The sequence below is a fragment of the Chrysoperla carnea genome, chromosome 3 (assembly GCF_905475395.1).
Source record: "Chrysoperla carnea chromosome 3, inChrCarn1.1, whole genome shotgun sequence".
Taxonomy (NCBI): Eukaryota; Metazoa; Arthropoda; class Insecta; order Neuroptera; family Chrysopidae; genus Chrysoperla; species Chrysoperla carnea.
This window is the reverse complement of record NC_058339.1, coordinates 38628403-38650998: the sequence shown is the minus strand read 5'-3', so window position 1 is coordinate 38650998 and position 22596 is coordinate 38628403. Positions and strand designations below refer to the sequence as shown.

At 30.1% G+C, this 22596-nt stretch overlaps 6 protein-coding genes across 7 annotated transcripts in view; 3 read left to right on the top strand and 3 right to left on the bottom strand.

The window, feature by feature from the left end:
- The window catches only part of LOC123295449 (kinesin heavy chain), a 30948-nt gene extending 29962 nt beyond the window's left edge, over positions 1-986 (bottom strand). For both annotated transcript variants that reach the window (XM_044876812.1, XM_044876811.1), the window contains exon 1: positions 583-986. In XM_044876812.1, the coding sequence (XP_044732747.1) occupies positions 583-750 (168 nt within the window). In that variant the 5' untranslated portion in view covers positions 751-986. The remainder of the gene's footprint in view (positions 1-582) is intronic.
- Positions 987-1785: 799 nt separating this feature from the next.
- On the top strand, positions 1786-2620 carry LOC123295485. Its single transcript, XM_044876860.1, has 2 exons — positions 1786-1894; positions 2084-2620. The coding sequence occupies exon 2, from the start codon at positions 2086-2088 to the stop codon at positions 2572-2574; it is 489 nt and encodes a 162-aa protein (XP_044732795.1). The 5' UTR covers positions 1786-1894; positions 2084-2085; the 3' UTR covers positions 2575-2620.
- A 1645-nt stretch (positions 2621-4265) lies between these two features.
- Positions 4266-7659, bottom strand: LOC123295476 (leucine-rich repeat-containing protein 59-like). The gene is made up of 3 exons (XM_044876851.1): positions 7365-7659; positions 7231-7290; positions 4266-5228 (listed from the first exon to the last, which is right to left on the bottom strand). The coding sequence occupies exons 1-3, from the start codon at positions 7461-7463 to the stop codon at positions 4290-4292; spliced, it is 1098 nt and encodes a 365-aa protein (XP_044732786.1). The 5' UTR covers positions 7464-7659; the 3' UTR covers positions 4266-4289.
- Positions 7660-8284: 625 nt separating this feature from the next.
- Positions 8285-10532, top strand: LOC123295482 (phosphatidylinositol N-acetylglucosaminyltransferase subunit C). Its single transcript, XM_044876857.1, has 2 exons — positions 8285-8456; positions 9587-10532. Exon 2 carries the CDS (start codon positions 9596-9598, stop codon positions 10454-10456), a length of 861 nt encoding a protein of 286 aa, XP_044732792.1. The 5' UTR covers positions 8285-8456; positions 9587-9595; the 3' UTR covers positions 10457-10532.
- Positions 10476-17781, bottom strand: LOC123295445 (nuclear pore complex protein Nup205). The gene is made up of 4 exons (XM_044876799.1): positions 17593-17781; positions 17387-17532; positions 11787-17324; positions 10476-10624 (listed from the first exon to the last, which is right to left on the bottom strand). Exons 1-4 carry the CDS (start codon positions 17597-17599, stop codon positions 10541-10543), a joined length of 5775 nt encoding a protein of 1924 aa, XP_044732734.1. The 5' UTR covers positions 17600-17781; the 3' UTR covers positions 10476-10540.
- A 961-nt stretch (positions 17782-18742) lies between these two features.
- LOC123295481 (ubiquitin carboxyl-terminal hydrolase isozyme L5) lies at positions 18743-22041 on the top strand. Its single transcript, XM_044876855.1, has 3 exons — positions 18743-18942; positions 19015-19078; positions 19714-22041. The coding sequence occupies exons 1-3, from the start codon at positions 18867-18869 to the stop codon at positions 20543-20545; spliced, it is 972 nt and encodes a 323-aa protein (XP_044732790.1). The 5' UTR covers positions 18743-18866; the 3' UTR covers positions 20546-22041.
- The last annotated feature ends 555 nt before the right edge of the window (positions 22042-22596 follow it).

The window sequence follows — 22596 nt, the reverse complement described above, 5'->3', positions numbered from 1 at the left end:
AAGAGCAAAATCGATATCAACCAGCCAAAATGGCTGAGAAAATAAAAACATGAATTTTCGCATATCATACGTCAATCAGATCCTTTGCCAAATTTCAAAATTTTTTTAATGCATTTCATATAAATTTTTTTGATATGTAAAATGAAACCATGCGTGAAAATATCCAAGACAAATATTATTATTATGTAAATTATATTAATTAATTAATTAGAATAAATAATTTTATGATTTTTAATTAAATGAAAAATACAACGCATTTATTATAACTGTAGATTAAAAATATATTATCAGATGAATAAATGAATCAAACATTAAACATTTTTAGCGAATAACTTCTTTACTTCCCAATGTGTTACGGTCAGGTGGGTTTGTGAAAGGATTTCCTGAACCAAATAAATTAATACAAAGAATAAGAACATAAAAAAAATATAAAAACAAAATAATTCAAACAGAAGTTGCAAGACAAAAAAAATTGAAATGAAAAAAGAAAACATGAAAAGTGCAATGGAAAAACGGATCAATTCGCTAAAAAGAAAGTGGCGACCATATTTCTATGCAGTAGACGAAAAATGTGTAACTCACCCCAATTGATATACAATTATCATCGGAGCCTGATGGAAATTTCACTATAAATTTTGACCCAGCCTTTTCTTCTGAATCATTTAAAGGACGAAATCGACACACAACACGAATACTATCCTCTGCAGCGATTTCCCGTTCTCGTACAGAATTATTTGGATCTCCCGACATTTTTTTGAATGTATGATTTTGATCAATCGCACTTCACTACACAAATTTTTTAAATAACAATAAAGAAATTTTTTTACCTAATCGGGAACATAAAACCGTGCATAAATATAAATATAAGATTTTGAATAAAAAATAATAAATACGGAGGTTGTTTTTTTTTTAAATGTGCCAGACTACCAATTTATATCCGCCATCATTGTAGCCAGTAGTTCCTCTACACACATTTCTAATTCTATCATTACATGTTATGGGAGTGAGTAATTTTTGTATTTGTCGATAAAATAATACACTTACGTCAGTCTATGTTTTGCATTGTTTTGTGTTATGCTTACGATCTTGTACTAATAAGCACTCTGTCGTCAACCGTTTCAAATATCGTAAGCAAAATACGAAAGGTTTGTTTCTTCTCTAAATTGTTTTCTTTCTGGTTATACCATGCATATATGTAATATGCAAGGTATACTAAGTTTAGTCCCAAGTTTGTAACGCTTAAAAATATTGGTGCTACGAACAAAATTTTGGTATAGGTGTTCATAAAATCACTTAATTAGTCCATTTCCGGTTGTCCGTCCGTCCGTCTGTGGGCACGATAACTCAAAAACGAAAAAAGATATCAAGCTGATTTTTAATTTTTACAGCGTACTCAGGACGTAAAAAGTGAGGTCGAGTTCGTAAATGAGCATCATAGGTCAATTGGGTCTCGGCCAATCCGTGGATTAGTGAATGAACGCAATCGTAGAGAAAAACTATCAATTTCCCCCCAAAAAACTTAGATAATATTCAGTTCAGTTCCCTAAATTATCTAAACGTAAGCCTCACGCTAAACACATCACACAAAAGTATCCGTATGCTCTTACTGTTTATTTTTCTGATGCTCATACTCAGGCATTTGGAGATTGGCTTTATTTTTATTAATTTCTAGTAAAGCTATTGAAAGTGTAACGAAATTTAAGAAAACTGGAGATTGACCCTATTTAAAATATGCCTTTTTTAGACGGAAGATCCATTTTTAGTAGCAAACTTTTGATTTTAAGTTGCTTATGTTCTAAACGCAGTAAATTTTAGTTCATTTTGCCTGTTGCTGTGAATTTTAGTTCAGTGGCATCAGTTCAGTGGACTTTTGCAGATTGAGAAAAGTAAAAAAGTAAGTGTCAAAATAAAAATTTTAATAATTCTTTTGTAAGTCAAGAAAGAAAATAAGCCCGAAAATAATTGTATTCATTAAAAAAAATTGATTTATCTGCAATATTGCCAAATACGTTTATAGTTCTTTTTAATTTTAAGGTTATACAATTTATCCATCTTATGTAATAATAAAAACAAATCATTTTAGCGATGGCTTCAGAAACGGGTGGCGTAAAGCCCTTTTCCATCGCTGGCCGTATGGTCAGGGAAAGGGAACGTTTAGTTGGAATGACAGATGAGGAAAGAGCATGGAGAAAACAATGGCTTAAAGATCAAGAATTAACAGCAAGAGAACCCGTAATGCCCAAAGATTTTTACAAAGAACGATATAACCCAATACGTCGACTGTACAGAGCCCCATTAAATGCTCTCCAAGTAGCATTAACAGGTTCATTAGGTGCTGAACGCGCATTCAGAGTTCGATTTTGGACTGGAAAATTTTTATTAGCTGCAGCTGGTATTTACGCCACTGCTTATTATTTTAAGTATAATGATAATGATTGGACAAGAAAAGGTGGTTGGCGTGTGCTTAAAAGTCGTGTTGCTGTGAATCCTGGCGATGAAGGTTATCCTAAAGTGTCAGATCGTACAAAACCTTCTGATTATGGTACTAGAGGCTTTGAAAAAGCAACAATATAAATCAAATTTTTGTAAATATTTGTAGAAAACTTGTTATTTAATAAAATAGCCATATTTAAAAAAATTACTATGAAAAAATTTTATTCTCAGCGTAATTCTAAACCCGTAAACCGAATCTTCAAAATAACAGGATTTAGTGTTAACATCAAGAATATCGATCGTGATTTTTACTATTCGATTTTTTATAAATGTAGATTTTAGTCACCTATTATCAAAAACAAGTTCTTAATTTATAAATGAAATTTTCTTAAATACAAAACTGTTCGAATTTGTCTTCAATAACTTCTCGTTAAAAATTAAGTAGGGTTGAAAATGAAATTGTGTGAGTTACGTTCTAAGAAATTACAAAACCGGTGATTTGGTTGAAAAGGTTGAATTGTTTTGGGAAAAATTTACTTGAACCATTTTAATAATAGTAAAGGAGGTGATAATCGACCTTCACCCATCTGATAATCAAATGAGACATATTTTTCATGAAATTGTATTGATTAATAAACACGCCTATGATAACTAGTCTATCGAAAAGTTTTCATTGCTATTTTTAATTAAATTAATTTTAATCAATTTTTTTTTCATACCGGTTTTTTTGCGACAAACCTATACCATTATTTTCGTAATTAAATTGTCTTTCTTCTGATACCAATTTCGATTGGTTAACAGTTCGGTATAGTTACCTTACCTATTTTGAAAGATAATTTAATTTCGAAAATAATGGTATAGGTTTGAATACAAAAAAAAGTTATGAAAAAATTGATTAAAATTAATTTAATTAAAAAAATAGCAATGAACACTTTTCGATAGACAAGCTATCATAGGCGTGTTTATTAATAAAATTTAATGAAAAACATACCTAATCTGGTTATCAAATAAGTGAAGGTCGATCTTATACTGCCTCTTAGACTATAAAGCACGAATTTGTACAATATCTCAACGCTATTCATCAGCAACCATCCCTTTAGTTAGCGCAACTAAACATTTTTTATGAGGTTGGGCAAATTTTTGCCAACTACCCATAATACTAATCTACCAACCTTACTTTAGCAGAAATGTATTAATGAATGCAGTAAAAGACGATTTTGTGGCTTTCAACATTCATTGTGCTGTTTTCTGCAATTCATGTTATTACTTCCTCTAACAGTTTCCTTTCTTCTTACCTAATAACTTATTTTGAGCGTGTTCGATGGTGAAGTCATTATGTAGACTACCAAATCAAGTCTAAAACTTATTAAGATCAACTTATAGTCCCTTATTCGGAACTCAGAAATTTGTTTATCCTACACCCCAAACGAAACTAAGCAAATTTCAATTTTCAATATGCCAGTTTTATTGAATGACAAAACGATTTTTTTATTCAATCATCTTTCTGGGCTATCCATCTATTTGAAATTTGTGGGTGCAAACAAAAATTTTCGGATCCATGTAGATTTCCCCAACACCGACAATTTTTTAATGTTAGAAGTCGTTTGACATAAAGAACATATACAGTTTCAACGGTGATACAATCAGTAAGTTTTTTGGCTGTGGGTCTGTGGTCTAATGGAAATAAAATTTCTGCGCAATCAACAAATTTTTTTTGTATAAAACAATATATTTATTTTTTAAATCATATAAAATCAATCATTCATACAATAATTCAAATTTACCATTTATTACAATTAGAATTAGAATTACGAAATTAATTAATTAATTAATTGAAAATATTTAAATTAATTTAGTCACTTAGTGCTTGTTGTTGAACTATTAAACAATTCTTTGATTTTACTAACAAGTGTTTCGAGTAACGTTTGTACTTGTACTTTTAATAATTTGTACTGTTCACTTTGTCGTGCTTCACCAATCATTTCAAAAATAATCACCGATTTCGTTGTAACAAATTCAGTAATTGGTGCCGTATAAACTGATACCACTTCAGCATAGTGTAAGACCTCTGGCGGCATTTTACTGACAGTTACATTCCAAGCATGTGACGTATGATCACGTATTTTACGATATTCCGGTGAGTTCGTTTTGATATGTTCAATATATACATACGATAAAATTGGTAGCGTAACACAAGCGATAAATATTAATGTAAATAACTTCTTTATCACTGATGCTGTAAATGATTGTTTTTTATTCTTTTTACCCGCTTTATTCTTCTTTTGTTTATTAGCAGCTGCTGATTTATCAGTTGCAGCGTTTTGTTTATTCTTATTATCAGTAGTATTCGCTTTCTTATCATTCTTCTCTTGTTTATCTTTCTTATTCTTATCCTTCTTTGCTTTCTCCTTTTGTTTTTGTTGTTTAGCATTTTCAGCTTCTTTTGTCTTATTTGCATTATTTGCGGCAGCAGATTTTTTCACAATATCATCATAGACTTTATCTTGCATTTTTGATAAGAAGTCAACAACATTCTTTGCACTCTTTTGACATTGTTGTGCATCTAAACATGGTCCGGCTACTTGTGCTAATGCAGGCACTAATGGATTATTTTTTAAATCTAACCATTTTAAGGATTTCAATTGTGAAAAACTCAAAGGTAGATGGGTTAATTTATTATTGTATAAATCCAAATGTTTTAATTGTTTTAAATTACCAAAATTTTCTGGCAATTCTTTTAACATATTATTACTCAAATCCAAATGAATAATATGTGTTAATGTTGCGAAATTTTTCTGTAAAGGAAAGAAAATTTTATTATTTTCGTCCATTAACTTAGCAAAGGTACATAAGGCCACCAACAGAAAATATTCTTTAGAAATTAATCTGCATGCAGTTATTTATAAAGAATGTTTTTTTATAATTTGTTTGAATTGTGTTTGGGTGGGGTAAAGTTTGATTTCTTAAGCTGAATTTATAACCGTTATAAAGCATATATTATGCACGTTTCCGCCACTTCACGTACAGATATCAACTTATGCAATGGAGTGGCGAAAATAAAAATATTATTGCACTTTTCTAATTTTATAGATGATACCATTAAGAGGCATGAGTTATTGCCTATATTTGAACTCAAAAACCAAAATTTTAAAACTTTATATCTATGGAGACTTTGAATTTACGTTTTAAAACTATCAGCATTCATAGTTCGAGAAAGTTCTTCGAAGGTTATTTTCCTTTAAAAAAATACGAAATTTTCCCCCTCGAACCGATTTAATAATTATAGTGTGTTAAAAGATGGTGATATACGCAGTTTTTCACAAATATATAGTAGTTATTTTCCTATACAAATAATGGTTTGCGAATATAATTTTCCAAACGCTTATAAATTACTAATCAAAGAATGGCTAATCTAAATAATTAAGCGTCGAAGAATATTGTCCATACAGGTAAGTTTTTCCATAGTAACATCTAACTCTGTGAGATAGAGAAGATAAGCTTACGCCTCCCCCTCAACCTCAACCTCAATTAAGCATATTTGCACACCCAACTATTTAGTCCGCAGGACATCAACTTCGTAAGTGGCTTCCTTTTTATGAGTCTACCAAACTTTCTCTCTACACTTTTTTTAAGTGATATGTTTTCAAATGAGCATGATAACGTCATTTTTATGAAATTAATTATTATTAAACAATAAAATAGTTTGTCTGATAAAAATACTGCACCGGTAAGCTTGCCCAGAACATGCCGTACTTAAGTATTTTTGTTTTTCAAAACATACATAGTTCACTTTTACTGAATTGTTTAATAATTATTAATATTATCAAGTGGTCGATGTGTCCGACAAATCTTTGCAGGGTTTTTTCAGACCGATAGCTTAAATATGACATTATCATTTTAAAAACGCAGCACTTTTGAAAAAAGTGGTAGAAAGTTTGATAAACTCGCCATGAGGAAGCCACTCATGAAGTTTTAAGTATGTATTGATTATTTAACAAATAGGGTGCTGTTAATTAATATAATAATAATGAATAATCAATTATTTTAACCACTTCGTTGTACTAAAAATAGAATTTCTTTAAAAAAATATATACATTTAGTGGGTGCTCCCTACCCACGCTACGACACCTACATATAATTTCAAAATTACTTAAAATTTAAATATTTTGTCTTTAAGAATTGTTGTTTAATATTCATCTTTTTAAAATACTATTTTAGACTTAAACATTAGAAGATGATATGAGATATTTTATCTATTAAAGAAAACTTTTAAGTAGTTTCGTGTTACAGAAATTTACTAAAATGACTAATAAATATTATGAACATCGAACAAGTGTAGCAATTATTTTTTTCTACTATCCATAATTCTAGCCAAATAAACAGAAATACTAGTAGTTTTAATAAATATTTTATTAAAATCATCCTTAATTGCCCATGGCCATCAATAATAACATATTGTTAAAAATTAAAATTGTTTTCATTCTATAACAGTTGTGAAAAACTCAACATTTACGGTACTAAAGTCTAAATGGTTAGTATAGTTTTAAATAACTCTTTCAGCGCCAAGTACCAACGTATACATCAAATTTGATTATTTTTTAAGAGTAGAATAAAAAATTCCACCCATTTATGACAAAATAGGGGTGCAGAACTTAAGCATTCATCTACATTATTATAAAAGAAGTGTTTTGTAGCTGGCTTTCCACAGATAGCCCCCAGCACTCAAAAAGTCCAAATTTAGAGATTCTAAGCATTACATTGTTTTAAAATATACGTATTTAACAAAAAGATTCTTACCCCTAAGGATGTTAACCGGTTATTTGACAAATCCAACTTATTAGCCTTCTTTGCTTGAGCCTAAAAAATATAAAATACAATTTTATCTCTCATACAAATTATTTTTCATATAAATCTATACAACAAATACATACGATTTCCTTAATCGGAACTTCTTGGAGCGCAGACATACTGAGATCCAATTCACCATCTTCCACTTTATCTTTTAGATTTAATTTTGCTGATGGAGCCATTTTTATTAATTTTAATTAATAGTATTACAAATTTATATTTAAATAATATTTAATAATTAAAATAGTTCCCCAAAATAGATGAATGTTTATTTATTAAATGCGAAACGTGTACTCTGTGCGGTTCATTCACCGTTATAAATCAAAATACGTCAACTGAAAAGCTTGACAGCAGGGCAATCCGGCAATACATTCCATTCCAACACAACACTATAGTCTTTGCACAACACATAAATTATTGGTAACTTTCCATTATTTTTAATATGTCAGCACAATCTTACACATATTAACACATTATCATATGACATGTGGAATGGTGTGCAATTACATATGGTGTAGTTTTTAACAGAAACCACACGTAAAATAAAATTATTGAAAATGATTATTTCTAAAAATTACAATAAAAAGCTGATAAAAGATAGACTTTTAGATATTAATCGTGAACACGCCTTTGATACCATTGAGTTTTCGGTCACTTCGGTGTTAATTTGTCTTTTATACATATCGATGGTAATAAGCCTTTATTATAGATAAATTTTATGCCAAAAAAGTCATAGGGAAGGGTAAAATTAGAAAGTAATTACTTTTTTTAATTATTCTGTAGTTAGTAATTTCTTTTGTATTATATAATTGGATTTACTAATATAATCTAAGTTTTAGTTATCTCATTTTATACTGCATTTATTTAAACAAATATTTTTCAAAATAATATGCATAAACAACACTTATCTATGATTATTTCCAACTCATGAGTCATCAAGATTACATGTGAAGCCAATTAATCGAAGGTGGTTTCAATGTCTTGATTAAAAATATATATTCTTTTTTGCATATCTTAATTCTATTCTTATAAATTGATTAGTAAACATAAATATTTAGAGATAATTTTGATTAATTATGAATACAAAGTTATTATTTTTAAAATTATGTAAAAATTTTCTTTTTTAATTGCTTTTTATTTGGCAAAATTGAATTTTGTTACGATTTTTTTTAAAGGTAATTAATTATTGTTGAATGTAATTTGATAGGGAAATTCACGTATTTATGTAGGTTCAATAGTAAAGCGAAAATTATACATGTCTTAGAAGCCGGAGAGTTGGTGTAATCTTACATTTATGAAAAAGGGGAATTATAATATCGGAAGTATAAAAATTAGGTTTCTTGGATGATAAATTTTTATCATGAATTTTTGTACGGTTCTTGTAGAACAAAGATATGACGAGAAGAAATAATTGAAATGAAAATTTGACAAATTTTATTCATGTAAGAATTTGTTTGGGCTGAGTTTATCTGGGATGGAAGAAGCTTTGTCATGGCTTTTGAATACCTTCATAAAAAAGACGAATTGGTTCGACAAAGATTTAAAGGCTTTGGGAAACGAATTATTCATTATCCTGCTTTCCAAGGGGTTGATTATTGAGGCGATTAGGAATTAGTAAGAAAGGTTTATTTACCACGACTCGGTTTTCCTTCGATAGGTCGTTCAAACTAATATAAAACCGACTAGTAAGAGAGTGTGAATGTACATAATTTTTTTTTACCTTTATGCACTCAAGTATAAACTATCTTTCTCGAATAGTTTCATTTCGATCTGAACTTCCTATTATACTACTAATAATCAGGAGAGAAGTTTATTTGAATTTAGCCTGAATTAATTCATCTCCCAAAGAGATTCACATATGGTCAAAATTATTAATCAAGTCCGTTTTGATTGCCCTTTCCTTGGCTCTTAATTTAATATTTAAATATTTTTTTTTTGAAAATTTCAACTGAATCCTCAAGGAAATCTATTAGAATTGGGAAAATTGCATAACTGGCAACATATTTCATTATCATGAGTTTACTTCAAGCAATATACCTAGTCTTAAGATTAAGACCGTTGAAATTTTTTAGACTGAGAAAACACGTTCCAGAATACCCTAGAACAAATTAATTTGGCCATTTAGCCCAATTCCCAGTTCTTTCGAAGTCATTAACTACGTAGCGCTTTATAACTTTAAGGGTTTTGTATCTATTTAAAGAATAGAGGATACATTTTTTGATTCAAATAGAAACGCATCTAACATATAATTTACAAATTCTTGGATATTACATCTATTACAGCTTATTTTTAATTTTCTTCACAGACTTAAAAAATGCATACCAAAGAAAAGAAAGTATGGAAGAAAAACCTGTACGAAAATGAAGGTTTTCCCGACAATTATACGCATAAAACATTTTTAAAAGATTTAAAACGTAATGTTCAACTACGTGAAGTGAGTTTATGGGACGCAATGATTGGTGCTGGTCTATTTACACAAGAAATCTGTTCCATTTGCCTATTTTCTGTAACATTTGTATATTTACACAACGATTGGGGTGATCCACAAATCATATTTATATACACGAGTTTAATCACTTTGATTGGATTTGCGCTGTATCGATTGGTATATGGAGATGGTATAATATCAGCGATTGGGCAAGATATACGAACTGTGCTAATATTTTTAGTATTCGGGTATATTTCATCGCCTGTATTACATACGCTAACGGATACTGTTAGTACGGACACAATATATTCAATGGCTACTTTTATGATGATCATACATTTGATATTTTTTGATTATGGTATATCAGCGGCGATTGTGTCAAGTTCTCTATCACTAAATGCAGCAATTTTTGGATCAATTTGTTTAGCGTCACGTTTGTCATCGCCATTTCACGCATTTGTTTTAATGACAATTGCAGTTGAATATTTTACCCTATTCCCGAAATTTCGATCAATTGTTTCTAACCAAGTACCTTTGATTTTTATAATGGTCCTCCTTAGTATTTATTTTTTATACTCTTTATCCATGGTTTGTACAGTAGTTTTTATATTATTTATAATTTTTACAAATATAATGTGCCCAATATGGTTTTTACGATGGTATCGATATAAGGATAATATATATGGACCATGGGATGAAGCGGTTGTTGAAGAGACGCAAGATATTGAAGACTTAATTTCGTATTAACAAAAATATAATAATAGCAAAAAAAAAAGTTACAATTACAAAAAGTATTAAGACACTTAATTATACGAAGAATTTACTGTTTTTTTAATGAACTGGTACAAATTGTATTAAACGTTTTATTCTTCGTAATAATGCTTCGATAAATCCACGATTTGCTTCAGTTTGTTCCTGGAAAATAAAGAAAAGTAGTGTTATTTTTAAGTTTGTATAAATTCATATTAAAAAAAAATTTGTTAATATAACTTGTTGTTTTAATCTGTGTGCGTTCCCTGATGTTGCCCGATTTGATAGTATAATCATCTCTAATTGTTTAGGAGAAATAGAGTATGAAATTAAATCTACACTGAAGTTGCTTTTAAATGCTTTGCTTTTAAATGCTTTTGTAAAATTGCTTTTGTATTTTTTCTCATATAATTTCAGGCGAGATCTCGATAACTATACGTTAATTGTTCAAATAATTGTAATTTTTTTTATTGATTAAAGTATTAATTAATTGTTATCAGAAAGTATGCATCTTACCATCAAATGAACCCAATATTTTACATTTTTTAATTCAATTTTCGTAACTGTTGTGAGTTCTATCGAAATTTGAAAAGACAAATTCTTGTCGATTGTTGCAATTTTCTTGGGTTACCTCACAACTTTGTTTCGGAATTTAATGAAATTCAGTACACAAGTATTTTGGAAGAAAAAATTATAAAGATCAAGTTCTTTTGGCGATTGGTCAAGCATTATCTATGATGCCATCCGAAATTCTATATTTTAGAGCATTTCGGCGGTATTAGCTTATATATGTCAACGTAATATGTAATTTTCGTCGTATTGTAAACTAACTAGTAAATTTGTAATTTAGCTTCCAAAAAACGAATCATACCAACTCGTAGTAACTCGACCCAGACCAACTAAAAATAACGCAATGAGTTGATTTTCGTTAATAGGTGTTGAGTTAGTGCTAGTTCAGTGGTTTTTGGCCACCCGTTTACAATCTGACGGAAATTACAATATTTTATTGACATACGGAATGCACTAAGCAAAATGCTCTCATGAAATTGATCACTCTTTAGAAAGAGAGAAAGCAACCGTCCAATATAATAATCTATGATACTACGATCTCGTTGTCGCTTTCACACATTTTTGCCCGTATTTACTTTACAGCTGGCTAGGGAACGCTCAGTTCATTTCTAAGCCTATGATTTTTTAGGTATTGGTATAATTTGTTGGTTTTTAAACGCACTCGGTTAAAACAAAAAATCAGGAATCAATCAATAAAAAAAAGTAGTTAACAATTAAGAAAGTGAGCCCTAAAATAATGATTATTGTTTTAACATACCTGTGCTGTGGCAACCAATTTCTTGCTAAATGTTTCATTAAATACTCCAACTAAATTCTGTTTTAAATTATATACATCATTTGCAGTTACTTTCCATGAGACTTCTGATGCACTTTCTAATGCACTTTCACCAAATGTACTAGTATTTCCACTAAATCGTGGAAATGCTGATTTCGGAATAGCACGCAACATATAATAATCTAAATGTGCCCAAATTAAATACAAACTATTTTCAATTAAAAATTTGCAAAATTTCATCTCTTTCTGTTTATCATGTAACTGTTTTTTGAGTACTTCATTCGCTAATATACGACAATCCATAATATTCATTTTATCACTTAAATTTGGAATAAAATCTTTTAGATCTGTGCTATTCATATTCGAGATTGTGCCCATTTTATCCGTTAATAGACCCAAAGCTACTTTAACTTGATCGTAGTGTTTAACACTTTGCATTAGTTGTTTAATTACGATACCCAGGCCAGGCGATTGGTCTACAACTTTATTGTACTGATGTCGATATTCGTTGGTGGGGGATTCGATTAAAGTCGGTGGGAAAATTACATTCGATGAACGATGCTCAACTCCATGTCCTACGATACAATTCCTTGCATATAACGCAAGATGGCAAGAAATTTGTAGACAATTTAACAGTCTCATAGATTTTTCATCGATTATTTCATTCGAAGTACCCGCAACATGTCTTAAATCGTTTTCAATTAACACAAATCTTGGATACAAAGCCAACATAAGTTTTTGGATACGAGTAAAGAACGCTGTATTATCACCTAATCCATCCAAATTTGCCAAAAGCATATTTGTATTATGATTTGTAACACGGGCTATCACTCCCGTAAGTAACGCTAGTTCCTTGAGTGCGCCTGTACTAATTCCAGGATTACCACTACGTAAAATTAATTCAATTGTTTCTGAGTGACTAATTAAACAATGTAAAATTTGAACTGAAGATGATTGATTCTCAGATCCTAATGACGTAATAACAGCATCACAAAACATTAAAAGGGGGAAGAATATTTGATGGTAGCGTTTCTCTATAGATGGCAGTAAATCTGTGTCTAAAGTATTCGTGTTTTGCTTAATTTCTGGATGATAATCAAATACACGCATTGTTGCTAAACATCCTAAAATTTTTTGTTCAAGCAAAACTTGTGCTCCACTTCGGGTCATTGCAATACGGCAGAGCACAGTCATTTTTGATTCGTATAAGTATAGTGGACGTAATGTTTCTGGTGTAGAATCTAAAACCCCACGTAATTTGTTATCACTTTCCAATAAACTATCAATAATATGTTTTAAATATCCTCGAAGGCATAGGAATTTAACTCGTTCGTTGTTTGAATCCATTTCGATCATACTATCAATTGTTGCAAGCGATAACATTTTTGATACATCATGACCCCCCGTACAATCGTGGCACAATATATCAAATAATTTTTCTCCAAAATTAGATAATTCATCCAGCAAAATTAACGGTTCTTGAAACCGATATTTTGAATTATCTAATCGATTAACATAATTACTTCCATGAACTCGTTTGTTCTCCAAATCAGCTGTATGTTTAACATTTAAAATATTTATTGAATGTAAAAGAGCTCCATATAAGTTGATGCGTATTTTTTGCGCAGTCACTTCAGATACAATTATCCATTCTGCAATTTTTCGTAGAATATGTTGCAAAGTTACCGTGCTTGAATATAGTGTAATATTTGTATTTTGATTTGCAGTATTTTGTATTGCAATTTGTTTGCCTTCCATAATATATGAATGTCGTAAACAAACGAATAACATTAAAACTGATTCAGAGATGATGTTGCCTAATTCAGTGGTTATATGAGCGGGAACAAATTTGCACAACAGCGAATGCAACATTTGAACAAGGAATGTTTGACGCGAATGTAGATTTAAAACATCTGTTGGAACGGTGATAAATAATATTTCTACAATTTGTTTCCACGATTCCATAAATCGAACAGATGCAGCAACTTCATTTCGTGTATTATTGTACTTAATCGCGTACATTAATACTTTTTCGAATTGTTTGACAATCAATTGCTTCTGTGTAGCAACAGCGCCTCCTTGTAGTGTGCCCAATTCATCCATTAAAATTCGATGTAATTTTTTTATATTAATCAGTCGTATTCCACCTAAAGTGTGTTCACATTTTACAAGTAATTTTTCCATTAACGCACTATCAAATAGACTTTCATCCCATTCTGGAGTAGGTAAATGTCCTCTTTCGAATTTCAAATTATTCAACAAATCCACTAATCGATTTATCGATTTATTTACTTCCTTGTTTGATATCATATCAATATCTGTATTTATTGAAATCGGTTTTTGTGAATGACCCAAACATAAACGGATTAATGAATTTAACTGCGAAATATGATTACTCTCAGAGCTTATTTTAATCTCAATTGCAACCATTTTTAACAGCCACGAGATTTGATTTAATGTTGTTGCATCGCATTTTGTGTTTAATGGAAGTGCTTCGATGTGTTTTTCCAGGAAATCATGTTTTAATCGAATAAATCGCAGCACGGGCTCAGAAGTATGTGGATTTGCGCATAGGTAATATAACATCGCATACGCAGATTCTATAACATTTCCATTGCATGTAATTCCGTCACTCTTATTTTTCAAGAATTTGTTTAAGATTGCAAACAATGCATGTAAACATGTAAACGGGAATCCCATAACTCCTGGCTGTTGGAACACTGTGCTTTTGATATCCGATTTAATATTAAACCCAAACAAATAATGAGATAAATTAGGTGCTGGTAAGGATAAACATTGTTTAAGCAACTTTAAAATACATAGTTTTGTGTTACTTTTAATTTTAGGGCTATCATCTTGAGTAGGATTTTCAACATATTCTTCGTCATCATCAGCGTTCATGCACTCCACGAAACCAGAAATGATTTCTAATCCAATTGGTTCAGCAGAAAGAATACCAAGTAGATGATTACTAACACTCACGGAGGTGGTGAGAACTAATAAAATTTTAACAGCATACATCGCATGTTCATCTAACCAATCATTGTATGTAACGTATTTCGTTATATATAGTAAATGATCTGGTTTTCCGGTTCCAGGATTCATACCTAATAACAATTTATTTAATTTTGTAAGCAAAATTGCGCAACCACTTGATGTTACAAAGGAGAAAAATTTCGGTTGCAATTGCAAACATTGATCTAATAATTTTAAACAGAGCAACGTCGTTGTTTCTAACTGTTTTTTACCCGCAAATGTTGCATATGTATCCAAAAGTCTTGTACCTTCAAATAGAATAAATAACACTAAACGTAAAAGTTCCGTTTTGCTATTTAATTGTAACATAATATGAAAACCTGGAGCTAAATTCGCTTCAGATTTTTGTTCTAGGCCAGCAAAATCACTCGCTTGTGGATCATATTGTGATAAAAATTTCACAAACAATTCCAAACATAAATTTGCAATTTCCCATTTTTCTTCGATATTTTTATATGATCGTGAATTGAATTTAATAAAAATCGAATCGATGATAATTGTTAAATATGGATCAAACCCAGGTTTACGGATACCAACACCAAGGGTTCTAGGAACCCCCGAAGAAGTTAATACGTTTAGTAATTTAAGTAATCCAATTGTTAATGGATACTCTTCCATTCGGGCTTCTATTTCTTCTAACTCAGTTTTGACTCCACGTGGTTGGTAGCTACTTGTGCTTGGAACCGTTACAATAATCTGGGATGCTTCTAAATTGTTCCACAGTTGGCTAGCAGTCTCTGGCGATTTTGCCAGTGCTGCCAAAGTAATCAAAAGATCAGCTTTCAATGGAATTGGGACAGAACAACTAACCAAACCAAGAAGCACACTAAGTGGAGCCCACCCAGGATGCTCACACAATGCAATTCGTGCGAATTCATCATGAGTCGCTACAGTGCGAATCAAAAGTAAGACACAATGCAAGCCATCCAATTCTAATGGAGTAATTCCTTTACAATGTGTGCGGATCGAATACATTGTATCAGTTTGCGATGGTTGTTCTTGACGTAAACTTGCGTAATACTGATTTAATGAATTGAAAAAATGATCCCACGAAATGGCGCTACTATTTCCTGGACCATTTTGTTTTAGTAAATTAAAAGTATGGCGCGCTGCTTGAGAGCAAGATGCTAAACTACTTAACATTTTTAAGTAAGGTACGAATAAAATTGGTGGTAAAAGTTCTCCGGCCTGTCGAACAAATTTAAACAGAGAAATCGCACGTGAAGTCGAACGAGATGGTGCCGAAGTATCAATACTATTCCAGTAATCCAAAATAAGCTTTAAATTAAGAGTATCTTTCGAGTACAGCTTAGCAATAGCCAACAATAAATTTTGATAGTATTGCGGCAAATTTGCAGGTGCAGCCACACCTTCTTGAGTGTATTGTTGAATAGTGCGTGCTGTTTCATCCGCACGAATTCGTAAATCTTTAACTTTTGAATGCATCAAAACAATAAAATCTGTTATAAGAATATGCAAGCGACGAATATAAAATTCTTCATTGAAAATAACTTTATTTTCTAAGTAAACACGATGTAGAAAGTCGAAAACACGCATTTGAATTGCATAATCTACAAGAACATCTGCTTGTTCTGTCGCCCCAGTAGATATTGTTGCAAAGAAACTTAAACGAAGTGTGGCTAAGCTCAAACCCCATGCAAAAATTGATAACGCTTGTAAACCTTCTGATTCCCATTTACATCTATCAGGAGTTAGCTCTTGAATAAGAGCATCAATTAATCCTTGATCGCAAACCAATGGTAGTTTTCGTATAAAATCGTCTTCGTCTTCATTTTTTTGTAGCATACTTAAGTCTAAGGCATATAACAAGCCCATTTGTAAAGTAAGTGTAATGTTATCAATACCACCCGAGGAATCGGCCTCAAGCTTGGTAACTTTTAAATGATTAATCAAGGCAAACAGTGGTTCACGAGGGAGCCCACTTTGTGCTGCCCACATGTAAACAACATCCGCTAAATTTTGACGTATTTTCTCATATAAATCCAATACTTGACGATGATGTTTTGGACCACCTAGAGCACGATTTTTCTGTAATAATTCGATCTCTTTTGATAAATCTAAGCTGTTTAGCAATTCAAAAATTCTATTGAATAAGCCATCCGCTAATAATTGATCGGTAAATCGAGTAATGAATTTAACAACGTCTGGAGAAGCATCTGAAGTCCAAAGCACGCCGGATCGTGCTTGAACTAACATTCGTAAAGTGTTAGTCAATGCATTACGTCCATCATAATATAGTAAAATAGCAACCAAACCACGAGTTAATCCGGGATAACTTGATAAATACATTTGAGCTGTGCAGAGTAAATCCAAGGCCATGTACTCGTTTAAATCGTACATATCTGATATGATTAAAGTTTCTTGAACAAGTTCCTTCGACAAAATTTGATGTCCAATACCGGGCATTGTAATTCCGGTGTGAACTCCTTTATTTAATTCTTCACGGTGTGCAGCATTCTTAGGCTAAAAGAGTTTTTTTTTTTGTTAATTTTTGTATTGATTTAACTCAAAAATTGTTATCCTACCTGATTTTTTAAGAGTGTTAAAAAGTTTTGTTTATGTTTTCGTAAACATTCTTCTAAAGCTAATAAAGCTGGTTTCGTTGGTCGGGTTAAAGTGAAACGAATAACTTTTTCAAGTTTTTTAAATGGCATCCACAAATCTTGTGTTCCTAAAATCAAAATCATTTTTTAAATATTTAACCTCTCATCTAGAAAATTAATTTTGTTACCTTCCATTGTGCAACTGGAATTTCTTTAACTAATTTGATGAATATAAATACTTTAATGAATATTTGTATGTACAATTTCAAAAAACGATGCTTATTTTTAAAAAGTTGTCACATTTTGCAACATGTTTTCAAATCAAACAAGTTTTAAAAACATTTCTATGAATCTGATTACATGTTCACATTTGTAAATATTCATTCATGGAATAAAAATACTTTGCTATACTTTAAATATATAAATTAAAATCCAATAATTTTTAACCGCTTAAAATTGTTAACCGGTTAAAATTGTGGCTGTGAGGTTTGTAATTTACAAATTATGGTTTGTTCTTGTTGCTTTTAAAATTTACTGGTATCTGAGATCTATAAACATAGAGAATAACGTAACGTAAAGATCTGACTTACGGAAGTCACAAGTACACTTTTTGAAAGTTGGTTTTATACTTGTGGGTAATACATATAGACCTTTTCATCGATTTGCTTTTGTTTCGGACAGTTGTCGAAAAACTATTCAACCTAAGAAACTTAAATATATTTTATCTTTTTCAAGCAGCACTTTTTGACAAGGAAAGAAGATATAAGATATGTCTTTACTTGATTGAAAACAGTCCGAAACAAAAAAGAATCATTTTGTAAATGAAAAGCCCTATTTTAAAAAATAAGCTAGTGTAGCGCCACTTTTTCATAAATTGATCATGAACCATTCAGGCTTCCGTACTGACTACAAATAATTAAAATAAATTTTGAAAATACCTCGATCAGAAAAAAAGGAAATTTTAATAAACATAAAAGGAAACTTGATGATATGATGATACGTGACCCAAAGAAAAAATAAAAATCTTTAATTGGCGCTCAAAGCCAGCGTCAAGCGCCCATCATCATGAAATTACATCTTAAGTGATGAATAAAAGATAAAATTCCAGCCTCTTCATAATCTATAAAAACTATGATAATATCAGCTTCATTATTCAAATTACAATTTATTATGTAATAAAAAAATTAAAATTTTTAAAAAGATTTTTCGCAGCATAAATTATAGTGGTCAGATTCATATTATGTAGACGGTTAACAAACCTATGTTTAGCTTCATTTACAACAAAAAAATAATACAATTCGACATCGTTATTGAAATTGTCCTAACCAAGAAAACATAATTTTCAAAACGAAAAATTTAAATATCATTCTTTGACAATTTTCAAAAGAAAAACTTGCTGAAATCATATTCGAATATTAAGGCCATTTATCGTGTATTTTTTTGTTATAATTTTTTTTAAATAATGGCTGATAATGCAGGCAATTGGTGTTTAATTGAAAGTGATCCTGGTGTATTTACACAATTAATTAAAGAATTTGGTTAGTTTTTATAAATATTTATTTGAAAAAAAAATTTATAAACACAAACAATTAAATCTGGGATTATTCTAGGTGTACAAGGCGTTCAAGTTGAAGAATTATGGAGCTTAGATGCAGAATTGTTTAATAATCTCAAGTAAATAAAAACTTATTTGTTTTTGGATCCCACATGTATTATAAACGCTTAATGACAAAAGACCTTAATTCGGTATAACTTTATCTTAATTGTTTTGAAGCCTTTTTGTAATATGTTTAAAAACGAGACGTTTTCTTTTGAAAATTTGTACAACTCCTTCAAAAACAATCCCAATTATAACAATATTAGGTATAATTTTGTTAATGGCCCGGTGTCTTTGGTCTACTACTTAAACGAGATCTGCAAGTTCAAAGTGGCAATTTTAAATATAGTAATCATGGCACCTTGTAATAGAGAATATTCATGAAATTTAAATTTGGTTCAAATATTGTTCTTCCGTAACTTTTATGACTGGACATTTCAACTAAACCATTATTATAGTAATTAATATCGTTTTAATTACTTAAAATTAATTAATAAAAGTACAAATTCAGTGAGGGCATTTAAAAATTTCTAAAACGGAAATTCAAATTTTCATACGGACGTGACATCAAAGTACGGGCTTGTCAAATTTGTTGAGTTTTGTCGTTTATTCAGGTTTGAATAGAAGATAATTTTTAATTTTTATGTATTTGAAACCGCAACGTTGAAGTGTATTATATTTTTTAATTTCATTCATTTTTTTCCATAAACAGGCCAATCCATGGATTAATATTTTTATTTAAATGGGTACAAGATGACGAGCCCACAGGATCAGTTGTACAGGATAATCGTTTGGATAATATATTTTTTGCAAAACAAGTAATAAACAATGCATGTGCAACACAAGCGATATTAAGTATATTATTAAATTGCAAACATTCTGAATTAAAATTAGGCACTACATTGACTGAATTCAAAGATTTTGTACAAAGTTTTGATAGTCATATGAAAGGTTTAGCATTAAGTAATTCAGAAACAATACGCACTGTTCATAATTCATTCGCACGCCAAACCTTATTCGAATTTGATTCGAAACAATCCTCCAAAGATGATGAAGTTTATCATTTTGTTGGATATTTACCAATCGATGGACGACTGTACGAATTGGATGGCTTAAAAGCTGGTCCAATTGATTTGGGAGTGATACCAACAGACAGTGATTGGTTAGATGTTGTACGACCGATTATTGAGAAACGTATTCAGAAATATACTGAAGGGGAAATACATTTTAATCTAATGGCTATTGTTTCGGATAAAAAAACAAGTTATGAACGTCGTATCGATGAAATTATGAAAGAAATTGAACAAACTGGTATGGAAACAGATGCACAATTGGCGGAAATTTCGAGATTACGTAATTTGGTTGAGGAGGAAGAGAATAAAACAAAACGTTATCAAATTGAAAATATTCGCCGAAAACATAATTATTTACCATTAATTGTTGAAATTTTGAAAATATTAGCAAAAGAACGGAAGCTTGTACCATTATATGAAGAAGCTAAACAACGAACACTCGAACGTCAACAATCTAAAAAAGTAAAATAAACTATTTAAAAAAGGTGGATTTTGATTTCTCAACGTATCTAATAATTTGGCCATTTTCTTTTTTGATAAAATTTAATATTTTTTTATACAGTTAGTATATTTAAAGTCCATTTGGAAATAATTTTCTTATTCTAAATTTTGAGGTGTATTTTAAAGAGTTTCTCTAATTGTACTTTAAAAATACCTCTGGCCTATTTCAATGTCATTATGGAGGAATTAGTATTATTTGACCGACATATTTTCAAATTATATTGAATTTTGGAGAATTCGAGCTTCATAATTCTATTTATTGTTAGAATAAGTTAATGTGTAGAGAAGCTGATGGATTATCGAATTTGTAATTTTAAAACACTGCCGAATGAGGCGATTGTCGCTCTTTTCTTTAGAAACGTTCATCATTTTATCTGACGATTAACATTAGGAGACATGAAAAAATTATCTGAAAATTTTAAAACATTATGAAACGATAGTTAGTTTTTACACGATATACCTGAAACAGGTGCAACGATATCGTAACTTTTAAATATTCGAATTTTTTAAGAATAAACTTTTTTCGCTTCAAAGATATTATAAAATAAAAAATTATTTACAACATGCCTCTACATTTTGTGCTCTTGACTACCTAGGTATGAAGTGTCTTGAAATAGGACTGAAAAAGTTTATTTTCTGCACTATCTAGTTGTATTATGCATAGGTTATGCCAACTAATTTGAAATCGAAAAGAAATTGTCTTATAAGCGTTGAAACATTTGGAAATTACAAAATTTGGATAAATAGATTATAGCATAAATTTCCATTAAAATCGATTGAAGAACATTCTGGGGTAAATTTTATTACGATCCTTGTTGGAGCTGGATAAATTGATTCTTTATAATTTTAAAATGTGTTTTAGCAATTAAGTGAAAAGTAAAATAATGTTGAAAATTACAAACGATTATTTACAAATGGAATGATTCTTAATCTAAGTGAAATGATATAAATATTATGAATTTCAATATTTAAATTTTAAAAAAATGAATGCTCGATTTTTCCTATATTAATTCTGTGAAAATTCATCATATGGTGAAGTGGGATAAAGTATTCTCAAAATTTTATATTGTTTGAGCTAAAAGGACTTCAACTTCATTTTTTTTATATAAGAATAAATTAGAAAATTAAAAGCTTTTAATTACTGAATACATTTACTCCACTTCATCTTAGCATGTTTTACAGTAAATGTGTAAAAAAAGATATATTTGAAATTGTAAAATATATGCATTTAATAAAATGTGTGAATTCTTTTGAATGTTTTTACAATACAGATTTCTTTTAAATTTCGTAATTCTGTTATTTAAAATTTAAATATTACACCTATGTATGTTACTTAACAACGTCAAGATATCATCACGATATGAGGCCATTAATACTATGTTAAATACATTGTATCGACGGCGTCTTATCATGATGTCTTGATGTTGTTAAATAACAAAACACAGGCTAAATTATTATGTATTTGAATCGTGTAATTTAAAATAAAAATTATTATTTCAATAAAAAAAAATATCAATTAATTTTGACTCTTTATTAAAGGTTCCGAAATCCCGAACAATTAAGTATAAAACCAATAAAAAGGGGTTCGCAATTCAGGGGCGGATCGTAAATTTGTGGAGCCCAGGGCTAATGCTACTTAGGGGTCTGTCTAATGACTCAAAAAATTGCCATTTTGTATTAAAACTATTTTCTTTAGAATGTTTGATCGTAGAATCTGAAAATGATAAATAATAAACTGAATATAAAACTTAACAAAGAACTGATAAAAAAATTTAATGATAAAATTGAGAAAAAATGAAAACGTTATCCCGAAAAATGATTTTATACTGTATAAAATAAACATTATTAATTCATATTTAATGACAAAAGGTTAGTAAAAGAAAAATAAATACTAAGTTTAAGCAAACAAATTTATTGAAAAAGGGTGGGTAAAAGGTATTTATATTACATTATTGATAACTGTAACATGTCAATAGTGAAGTAGTGACTAACCCAGTCGCTTTCGGTTACAAAGTACCTCA

Excerpts from the sequence above, each read along its gene's own strand:
- LOC123295485 (XM_044876860.1), top strand. The coding sequence starts at position 2,086 with ATGGCTTCAGAAACGGGTGGCGTAAAGCCCTTTTCCATCGCTGGCCGT.
- LOC123295476 (XM_044876851.1), bottom strand. The coding sequence starts at position 7,463 with ATGGCTCCATCAGCAAAATTAAATCTAAAAGATAAAGTGGAAGATGGT. Across the intron at positions 7,291-7,364 it reads AAGTTCCGATTAAGGAAATC|GCTCAAGCAAAGAAGGCTAA; the intron begins GTATGTATTTGT and ends TATATTTTTTAG. Across the intron at positions 5,229-7,230 it reads ACCGGTTAACATCCTTAGGG|AAAAATTTCGCAACATTAAC; the intron begins GTAAGAATCTTT and ends TTTCCTTTACAG.
- LOC123295482 (XM_044876857.1), top strand. The coding sequence starts at position 9,596 with ATGCATACCAAAGAAAAGAAAGTATGGAAGAAAAACCTGTACGAAAAT.
- LOC123295445 (XM_044876799.1), bottom strand. Across the intron at positions 17,325-17,386 it reads TAACACTCTTAAAAAATCAG|CCTAAGAATGCTGCACACCG; the intron begins GTAGGATAACAA and ends AAACTCTTTTAG. Across the intron at positions 10,625-11,786 it reads AATTGGTTGCCACAGCACAG|GAACAAACTGAAGCAAATCG; the intron begins GTATGTTAAAAC and ends TTTATTTTCCAG.
- LOC123295481 (XM_044876855.1), top strand. The coding sequence starts at position 18,867 with ATGGCTGATAATGCAGGCAATTGGTGTTTAATTGAAAGTGATCCTGGT. Across the intron at positions 18,943-19,014 it reads ACAATTAATTAAAGAATTTG|GTGTACAAGGCGTTCAAGTT; the intron begins GTTAGTTTTTAT and ends GGATTATTCTAG. Across the intron at positions 19,079-19,713 it reads GAATTGTTTAATAATCTCAA|GCCAATCCATGGATTAATAT; the intron begins GTAAATAAAAAC and ends TTCCATAAACAG.